Here is a 10,661-nt window from a genome sequence, read left to right on the forward strand (position 1 = left end):
TTATTAGGGGTCTAATTTCTTTGCAGGGAAAAAGAGTAATAATTGCCAAAAATCAAAGAGTACAGAGAATTTTTTTTCTCTCTTTATGGAAAATACTGTAGACATTTGACATCCATGCAGCTTTGGGTCTTCCTAACGTTTTTAAGAGCTCTTTGTTAAGTAACATGAATATAAGAAATATTAAAGAGAACTTAGTTATTTTTTAAAACTGTCCCTAGAGACTAAAGGCCCCTAAGACTCTTTGGAAAATTATTTTCAATTATGGGGAGGTCAGGAGAAAGATGAAAGAAATCACTAGCCAAAATGTTCTGGTGCCTTTAGCTTTTATCTCTCTACTTCTGGGTTTTATTTTGTTTTAGGATGGAGACAGAGATGAAGCTATACGTCTGCTTTCTGCTGAGATCTATAATTTCAATCTTTCCTTCAGATACCTGGTGAAATTGGTGTTCCATTTCCTCAGCTTTAGATCCTACATTTCCTGGTAATTCTTAATGTGAGGCTACTAACCATCAAATGCTAACGATAGGATTGCTGTAAGAGTCAGATTCCACTCCGGGAGATGGCAGTGGGTTAGGTCTTTGGTTTAACCTTAAGGTCAGCAGTTTAAACTCACCTGTTGCTGTGAGAGAAGAAGATGAGGCTGTCTAGTAGATTTACAGTCTAGGAAGCCCTACGAAACAGCTGTGCTCTTTCTAAGAGGGTGGCAGCGAGTTGGAATTGACTTCATGGTGTAATGGGTTGGGTTTAGTGTAGGAAGCCCTATGGAGCAGTCTCTGCCATTCTGAGTTGGATCGACTCTAGTATAAAAAACACTCAACTGGGCAGCACAGAGTGACAACATTTGAATTTATTCATCAGTTTTCATTAACAGGCACAAGCAATATGTTAAATGTTAAAAGTTTAAGTGGCCATTCTGATCTAATTACAAATTGCAAGCTCATTGTTAGTTGCAAAAGGTTGAAGTTGTATACTGATAAGAGTGTTGACAGCGATGCTTCCAGAAGGGAGGCATTACCCTTTGTAATGAAAAGAGAAGATAATTTTAGATCAGAACTTCCTGTCGGGGAAGAGTCAGCACTGGCCTCCTAGCAAGAAAGTATATTATTTTTAAGGCTCTCAAGTGTTAAAGTAAGGACAGTGAGACATTAATGCTTTGAATCTACATTTTCAGCAGAGGTCAGACTGTTTAAATATTATTTCCTATCCTTTGTTTGAAATAGCTACTTGAATGTTGAGTGATACATCATACTGGGGATACTGGGGCAGGGAGACCTTGTTGGAAAATTGACTTTTCCAAAAGATCTGGAAGACTCGCTAGTTGGCCGTTATGTTTGAAGCTTCTTAAATGATAAAATCATCAAGGATTAGAGGACAAAGTAGACAGTAGAGCCCAAGAGAAATTAGCTGAGGCCCAAAATGAATTCTAGGAAGTCTTAAAAGTGCATGAATGAATCACAGCAGTGTAAAATTCAGGAGCTCTTGAGATCAACTGTTGCTAAATGCTGAGTCAGCTCTAACCATAGCTATTGTGTGTACAATAAAATGAAACACTGCTTCCTGGTCCTGCACCATCTTTACAATTGTTATCTTTGAGCCCATTGTTGCAGCTACTGTGTGAAACTATCTTCTCCTTTTGGTTGAGCTTCTACTTTACCAAACAAGTCCTTTTCCAGGTGCTGATCTCACCTGATAACGTGTCCAAAGTCTCACCGTCTTAGCTTCTAAGGAAAATTCTTGCTGCACTTTCTCCAAGACAAATGTAACATTATTGGATATAAGATCTATGACTCTCTGGAGGTTAACTATGGGAAATGTCCACTTCAAAGTTTGAACTTGGAAGTTCATACATTTTTAAAAACTTTTTCTTTCTTAAAAATCATTTTATTGGGGGCTCATACAACTTTTATCACAATCCATGCATCCATCCATTGTCTCAAGCACATTTGTACATTTGTTGCCATCATCATTCTCAAAACATTTGCTTTCTACTTGAGCCCTTGGTATGAGTTCCTAATTTTTTCCCCTCCCTCCCCGCCTTCCCCCATGAACCCTTGATAATTTGTAAATTATTATTATTTTGTCATATCTTACACTATCCGACGTCACCCTTCACCCACTTTTCTGTTGTCCATCCCCCAGGGAGGATGTTATATGTGGATCCTTGTAATCGGTTCCTCCTTTCTATCCCACCTTCCCACCACCCTCCTGGTATCGCCACTCTCACTGCTGGTCCTAAGGGATTCATCTGCCCTGGATTCCCTGTGTTTCCAGTTCCTATCTGTACCAGTGAAACTCCTCTGGTCTAGCCAGATTTGTAAGGTAGAATTTGGATGATGATAGTAGGCGGGGAGGAAGCATTAAAGAACTAGAGGAAAGTTGTATGTTTCATCACTGCTACACTGCACCCTGATTGGCTCTTCTCCTCCCTATGACCGTTCTGTAAGGAGATATCCAGTTGTCTACAGATGGGCTTTGGATCCCCATTCCGCGCTCCCCCTTATTCACAATGATATGATTTGTTCTTTGATGCCTGATACCTGATCCAATCAACACCTTGTGATCACAAGGCTGGTGTGCTTCTTCCATGTGGGCTTTGTTGCTTTTGAGCTAGATGGCCGGAAGTTCATATTTTTATTTTGAACTTGGAAGTTCACTTTTTTTTTTGTAACTAAGAAAATGCACAGTTACTAGGTAAGGAGAGAGTAAAGATGAACTCTGCATCCAAAGAATATTTTTGGTATACATTTTTTCCTTTAATGTAAGTAGAATCATAGAAGGAATCGTGTTGAATATAAACAAAAATGTGTGCTTGAGCAAATTTGTTTTTCTCCTCTAGCAGCTAAGCAAGCAAAGTAGAAATGAGAATAAAACTTAAAGGAAAAGTCATCAATCCTCCTATTATCTCAGAGTAGTAGCATTGTATAGACTACATTGGTGATCTTTCTTATTTATTCAGAATTCTAGGCACTGGCTTTGTTTCTAAAAATCGGTTTATAATTTCCTGATCACCAGTTTGGAATCACCTTAGGCTCAGTTTACTAATGGCTGAATTTTTTGTTTTAGGATTTGTTTGGTGTAAGCATGGTTGTTCCTCTCCTAAGCCTTCACGTCAAGTCTCTCGGAGCAAGTCCGACAGTTGCGGGAATAGTAGGTGCGGGTTTATCATGGCTTCTTTTCAGAGTGCTAAATGAAGAGTTCTAAATGAAGAACCTGAAAACAAATTAGTGTTAACAACTAAATAGCAGACAAAGGTAAATGGGAAATCGAATGAAATGAATTTTTAAACTATCACCCCAGGAAAAAGTAATTCATCTTTTTCTAAGTGACCTTAGTTTAGGGACATCTAAAAGTGGGAACATTATCCCTGAGGTCCATCCCACTAGTCACTCAACAGGTATTTATTAAACTCTGCCAAGGAGCTGGCTGCATATGTGGTAGGGTGAGTCTGGACTCCTCCCTGTAAGAACCTGTAATCTAGTGCATGAGACCAGAGAAACATTATCTATCGAAAATAAATCTAGAGGGAAAGAGCTTAGTTGAGCCTTGACCATTCAGCACCACAATAAATGTGTTTCAGAGATTTATCTGCCTATGTGTCATAAAAATCCCCCCCTAGGGAGTCATTGATTTATGTACAAAGCAGGAGACCCTCGGAGCAAGGCTATGGTAAAACTTGCTAACGCAGGGAATATGGGAATTTAATGAGAAATTAATTAGAAGGGAAATAAAAGATCAACAATCCTTGCCTGTTTTACAAACTCCATCATCTAATGTTTTGGATCCTTTTGGATCTCATGTTTGCTAAGTCCTGGATGTTCAAGCTGTGATTTATTTTTCCCCCGTTGAAAAAGGCGCTTGGTGTCAAAGTGCATCAAAATTTTGATGAATAGCAGGATGGACAGATTACATAATATAATGGCACTAAAAACTCTCTAAAGCTTAGAAGTTCCTTATAACTAAGGCATATTCTAACTAAACTAGAAACTGTTATAGATATATAAAGGGTTAAAATTTTAAGACTTAGTAGAATTTCCCTAAGATTTCTAGGAGATGCATTAGAAATGTTCCAGGTTTCTAGTTTACTTTTCTCTCAATCTTATTAATCATGTGTACACAATCCCTCCCTGGATGAAGTTGCACAATTCTCACACAGTGACAGAAAGGTTACCTCTCAGTGTCCCGAAGTTCAGCCTTGACATTGATTGTCTCTATTTTATTAATTCTCTTGTATTTAATTTGAGTATTTTTTATTAAAAATTGTATTCCTATGCTCTTCCTGCTAAAAGAAAGAAAAACTGGAGGAATGTTCTTTTTGAGCAATGAAATGCGTCCCTAGTCCTTTCTATGTTATGGTGCCCACATTAGTACATCCAACTGATTGCATCTTCTTGATGTTGTTACAGGTTCCACCTATGGCATTTTGCAACTCTTTTCTAGCACATTAGTGGTAAGTCATCTTTCATCTGGCAGCATATCTTGCAAGTATAACTGTGCCAATAATGGCCATTGATCAATGCCGGAGTAAAATTGGCAGCTTGAGGTTTACTAAAACATAGACTGAAAAGTAATATTGAGCATGTCTTTAGATCCAGGAAGACCCTTTAGTCACATACTCTCCTATAACTGGCATGTGTGAAGAACTGGTCAGATGGCTTTGTGATAAATGGCATGGAGGTGGACATGTCACACCGGACCTCTTGCCCTGAGGCAGGGGTCAGATAAGCCTCGATGGTCCATTCTTCTTATTCTGACAACAACCATTCCTTCCATGCCACACTGCATCTCTGCTTGGTGCCATACTTCAGTGCAATAGCCGCACAGGATTCACAATACTCACCATTCAGGGGGGTTATCGTGGAAGTTGGCGCCCTGTGGCACAGTGGTTAGTCATTGGGCTGCTAACCTCGAGGTCAGCAGTATGCAACCACTAGTTCCTCCTATGGAGAAAGACCAGGCTTTCTACTCCTGTAAAGAGTTACAGTCTTGGAAACACAAAAGGGCAGTTCTACCCTGTCCTCTGGGTCACCATGAGTCAGAGTTGCCTGGATGCCAGTGAGTTTGCTTGTTTGGTTTTTATTCGGGAAGTTAGGAGCCCTGGTATGTAGTGGTTACCCAGTGGTCTGCTAACCCCAAGGTCAGCAGTTCAAAACAGCAAGGTACTTATGGGGATAACAAGGCTTTCTGCTCTTGTGTGTTACCTAGAGAAGCGAATCCAGTGATAGTCGTATATGTACAAGAAAGAACTTTAAATCAAGAGGGCATCCCAGCCCTGTGCCACTTCAGTTCATGGGTCTGATGCGAGCCGGAGCCCTCTTCAGACTCACAGAGCTTCAGGCTGATGATGCAGAGAGGTGACGTAAGATACAGGGAGGTCACAGGCCTTTACATGCAGAGTCTCGTGGATCCAAGGTCAGTGGCGACATGTCAGAGTGCCTACAGCTCTCAAAGTCAGGTGGCCAACCCCTGGAGGCAGGCATAGAGCCCCAGCAAGGATGAAACTAAAGAGAGGGAGCTAGGAAAAAAGAAGTCTCCAGTGTCTCTCATTTAAAGGCCACACCTTCCGGGTCACAGGTTGGACTCTACCCCTACATGTTCATATACATTCAAGTTGACATCAAACCTATCACATTTCTGTGAACAGTTACAGTCTCGAAACCCACAGTGGCAGTTCCACCCTGTCCTGTAGGATCATTGAGTCATAATTTGCTATATGGCAGTGCTGGTTTTATTAGGGAAGTTAGTGGGTTACCGCAAATCAGTATCAGTAAATACAAAGAGCACAGTCATTGGTCTTCTCCGGCAGCAGCCAAGTGTCTGGTTGCTGAGAGCCAAGCCTCAGCTACATTGTGCCCAGGCTCTCTCTGGTTCATTGACTCTCAGCCATGTGGTCCCTTGGCTTTCACTCCATGGGCCAGGAAGCCAGCCTACCTGTCACTCTGTCCCAAAGTTCCATAGTTTCAATCCAGATAAATGAGACGTAGCTCATGGTCTTGGTGCTGCTATGTTGCATCTCAGTGTCACAGTCTGTGATGTACATCTGGTTTTGGCAGCCTCTGTTAGGCAGAGATCTTGAACCTGTGCTTCTGCAGTCCTTAGGATTTCTCTCTTCTCTATTGCGGCTTGAAGAATGGCTCATTACAAATGGCTCACGCATATGGTATGAGGGGTGGTTACAAAGACAACCCAGTCTCATCTGTCACCGGTACATGTGCCCGGTCTGCATAGGCCCTCCCAATCATTTGAGGGGAATTGGGTAGAAGAGCTATTATTAAGAAATTTCACTCCATCACAGACTTGTTCCTATAGAACACATTGAGTTAGAGTTAAATTTGAGAATATTATCCTTTATTATTATTATTATTATTATTGCAACACACTTTTCCCTTGATTGCCTGATAACTTTTCCTAAGAGAAAAGACTTTAAATGAAATGACTGCAATTTTTATTGTTTCGGTTCATGGGAAATGAATCCATTCAGGTTTTGAGGATACTATTTGACAGTCTTCTTGAGTAATGTGCTTTCTGCATTAGAAAATGAGAATGCAGGTACAAAAGCACCCATTTGGAGTAGCTGATTAGGCAGGATGTGCACTATAAAGACCTAGAATTGATCTTAGTCTCCTACTTCAAACTTCTTCCAAACCTCTTCCAAACGTGTCCCTGCCGTCCTGCCAGTTCCAACTCTTGGGGACCCTACAGGACTAGATAGGGGAGTAGAAAGCCTCAGAGTTCCATTCCGCTGAACCAGCCTCTTCTTTGAAATTCAAAGTCCTGGAGGAGCTCTGTCACTCGCTCGGCAGTGCTGGGCTCCGGGCACCCTGCTCTGGAGGGGCTGGGAGACCAGAAGGTCCCGTGGATCAGGCCATTCAGAGGCAGCAGTCAGTTTGATCATTGTGCTTGCAAAATAGTGACCGTCCTTAACACATTTAGTCACAAGAGCTGCTCGTAAAATATTTTTAAGAATTAAATTCATTTCTGCTTTAAATACGCAAAGAGATTTTATGTCAATTTTAAGATACGTAAATTAAAAAAATTATATCAAGCCTATTCTGACTGGTGGCATCATGTGTCTCAGAGTAGAACTCTGCTCCATATGTTTTAAGTGGCTAATTGTTGAGAAGTAGATTGCTAGGTATCTCGTCCAAGGCACCTTCTGGTGGACTAGAACCTCCAACCGTTGGGTAGTTCTGGAACATTCTATTTGCACACTCAGAGACTCCCAAATAAGTAAACAGCTACTCAATAGTTTATCTTATGGGGGAAAAAATCTTCCATGTGTTACATTTGTATAATAACTGTAGTAAAAATACTCTTTATTTAAATGTTTTGACAAAAATCCAGGAAAGTGCTTTGGTATTTCCATTGTCTTTCAGAAAAAGTTGAACTTCACACTGTTGCATACTTGACAAAGTCACCTAGTCCTGGTATCTTCAATCCAAATGATTTTCTTCCTAAAGGTCATTTCTACTGCCTTGATGGTCTAACCAGTTAACAAGGAAGTAGATAACTAGGGTTTAAGAGAATACAAAACAGTAAAGTACTTCCTTTTAGTAAAATATGTAAGATTTCATTTTCTTGTAAAAGAAAAAGGTGAACTATACCGTAAATGCCTTATTTGGAAGCGTGTTAAATATGTACATATATTATCTGTATCGTATGTATGTATTCTGTATGTATGTATTTTTGACTCTGATCTGCTTGCTACTAGAGATCACATTTCATTTATTTATTTTTATTTTAAAAAATCATTTTACTGGGGGCTCGTACAACTGTTATCACAATCCATACATATATCCATTGTGTGAAGCACATTTGTACATTTATTGCCCTCCTCAAAATATTTGCTTTCTACTTGAGCCCTTGGCATTTATTTATTTATTAATCATTTTATTGGGGGCTCATACAACTCTTATTACAATCCATACAAAATCCATTGTGTGAAGCACATTTGTACATTTGTTGCCATCATCAGTCTCAAAACATTGTCTTTCTACTTGAGCCCTTGGTATCATCAGTTCCTCATTTTTCCCCTCCCTCCTTCACAAACCCTTGATAATTTATAAATTGTTATTATTTTGTCATGTCTTACACTGCCCGACGCCTCCCTACATGCACTTTTCTGCTGTCCGTCCCCCAGGGAAGGGATCATATGTAGATCCTTGTCATCGGTTCCCCCTTTCCACCCCACAGCTGCTGAAGCACCTGGCCCATAGTTAGTATGTTATGATGCAAACTGTTGCTAAATGTGGTCCAACCTTCTCTTTCAAACGGATCCTTTGTTTTGTTATGTTTATGCTATGAAACATTTCATATATTTTATAGGTATGATTTAATGAGAACCTCCCTCTAGAACGTCTTTAGATAAATTAAAATTCCTTGTTGGCCAATTTTGTTATGAGTTCTTTGATGATCATTTTTATGGAAACCTTAACTGTAAGAAGGTAATTGAAGAAGAGGCGGCGTGTTAGGGTAGATTTGACAGATGCTCTTGTAGTATGTGTGTGGCAATAAAAGGCTGACATTCTCAAGGGCTGACTGTGTCCCAGGCTGGTCTCAGCACTTGCTTTTAATTCAGTCCTCTTCAGAACCAGCCTCAGGGAGGGGAACGGTAAGGCTTTACTGATTCATCTTCTGAAAGTACTTAGTGAGTATGGGTAGAGAAGAAACCATGTCAGAGGCACATGCTATGATTGTTCTTCCAGATAAATAACCTCGGGCAACATGTGAAGGAATAGGTGTGAGGCCATAGTATCACACTCGTGTCAGAGTTGAGCCCAGCAGCCTGGCCCCGATTGAAACGCTAGACTGGATCACTGCCTGGGGAGCACTCGGAGGCCACCCGCCCTGTCCCACAGGGAAAGAGTGTGGCGATTTTCTGCAATCCATTGACATGACATTTTGTGGGCAAAGTTGAGGGCATTTGAAAACGAACCACAGTATTTTACAAACATGAACCCTACACAAGGTTGTTATTGGCATAAAAGCGGACTATGCCAATTTATAGCCTGATTTAAAGAGATCTTTTAGATCAGCGGTTCTCAACCTGTGGGTCGAATGACCCTTTCACAGGGGTTGTCTGATTCATCACGGTAGCAAAATGACACCTACGAAGCAGCAATGAACATAATGTGATGGTTGGGGGGTCACTACCACAGGAACTGGATGAAAGGGTCGTGGCATGAGAAAGGTTGAGAACCCCTGCTTTCGAGCCTTAAGAAAAAGGTAAGCACGGCAATAAAAATGGGTAAAAGGCAGAAACGTGGAGCTGCTGCTTGTCAAAGAAGAAAGTCCGTTCAGATGATGGACTTAATTGGAGAGGGTGGAGCAAGGTTCCGTCAACAGTGGAGGAATGAGGGGAGCAGTTTGGACCTGCTCCCGGCAGGCCTCGTGGACGCCAGGAGTTGTCCAGGAGCACGGTCCTGCCCAGAGATGCTCCGGCATTTTATTTTAAGAAAGCCCTGAACATATGAACCTAGTCAGTGTGGAGATGCGCAGAACCAAAGATTCCCACACTTAAATTTGGCCTACTGCCCCTTTCTCAGGGAAAAAACAAACAAAATTTACTCAGCATTCTCCTGGCAGTTAAAAAGTTTTCTACAATAGCCCATCATAAAGTACAGGTATTCTCATTTACTGACTTCTGCATTGTTTCAGCACCCCCTGGCACAGGGTGAGGGTGGAGGTAATCTCCCACTTTGGGAAACACTGTTCTGGATGGATGGAACATGCCAGTCAAGCCCTTGTCCCTCTGCATTTACCAGGCCAACTGGCAAAGTATGAAGAGGACCAGTCCAGCAAGCTGCAGGCTCCCCTCCCCAACAGGCCAGGTCACTGTGGAGTCCCACGACCTAGGTTCCTGCTGTGACTTGGCTCATCTCTCCTCAGCGCAGTGCAAAGATTCTGAGCAGAGAGAAGAAAATGAAGCACAAGAGGCTCTTGGCCACCACCTTTCCCCACCTTTAAACACATGCTCCCTTTCTCGGTGCTTCTTAGTTGCGTCTTGATAGGCCTGCAAGCGACACTTGTGGCGAGCTCGGCATGTTGCTGTGGGGTCTCCACCCCCAAAACCATACTCTCTGCAATAGAGCCCATCGTGATGGACAGTCAAACCACCCCTGTACCTTTCTCAAACTAACTCTTTGTGGGAGTAGAAAGCCTCGTCTTTCTCGCAAGGAGTGGCTGGTGCTTTCAAACTACTGACCTTATAGTTAGCACCCCAGCTTGTAACCACTGCACCACCAAGGCTTCTCGATGGGGTGCTGAGAGTATGTAAACAAATAGCGACTGATGAGTCAGAAGCTGGAAGGGGGGCTCAGAAGTTCAGGGCGTTCCGCCGTCCTTTATCTCATGAGCTAGCCACGCTCCACCTCTCGGCCATGTTGGGATTCCTTGTAGCACTCAGTGCCTTTCTCTGCCCTCTCTCTTCCTCCGGCCTCTGCTTGGATCCCTCTCTGTTCTGTAGGGTTGTTCCAAGTCAGCACCGACTGGGAAACACATCCACCGCACACACGTTTTACAGTAGAGCACAGTGTGGCCACTTCATTCAAAACGTGTGCAGGTTAGAGGGTGCTTTAGCAGATTTTTTTGTTTCAATATATGTTTTAGATTGAGCCCTGGTAGCATAGTGGTTACGAGTTGGGCTGTGAACTTCAAAGGCAGCA

The 10,661-nt window shown here is 42.0% G+C and overlaps 1 protein-coding gene across 1 annotated transcript in view; it reads left to right on the forward strand.

Moving 5' to 3' along the window:
- Nucleotides 1-3,066: 3,066 nt before the first annotated feature.
- MFSD9 (major facilitator superfamily domain containing 9) overlaps nucleotides 3,067-10,661 on the forward strand; it is a 23,101-nt gene continuing 15,506 nt past the window's right edge. The window contains exons 1-3 of the mRNA XM_013005097.2: nucleotides 3,067-3,151; nucleotides 4,404-4,447; nucleotides 9,655-9,682. Of these exons, the coding sequence (XP_012860551.1) occupies nucleotides 3,082-3,151; nucleotides 4,404-4,447; nucleotides 9,655-9,682 (142 nt within the window). The 5' untranslated portion in view covers nucleotides 3,067-3,081. The remainder of the gene's footprint in view (nucleotides 3,152-4,403; nucleotides 4,448-9,654; nucleotides 9,683-10,661) is intronic.

Source organism: Echinops telfairi, unplaced genomic scaffold (genome assembly GCF_000313985.2).
Source record: "Echinops telfairi isolate 266 unplaced genomic scaffold, ASM31398v2 ScPeMD7_7467;HRSCAF=8505_1, whole genome shotgun sequence".
NCBI classification, from domain to species: Eukaryota; Metazoa; Chordata; class Mammalia; order Afrosoricida; family Tenrecidae; genus Echinops; species Echinops telfairi.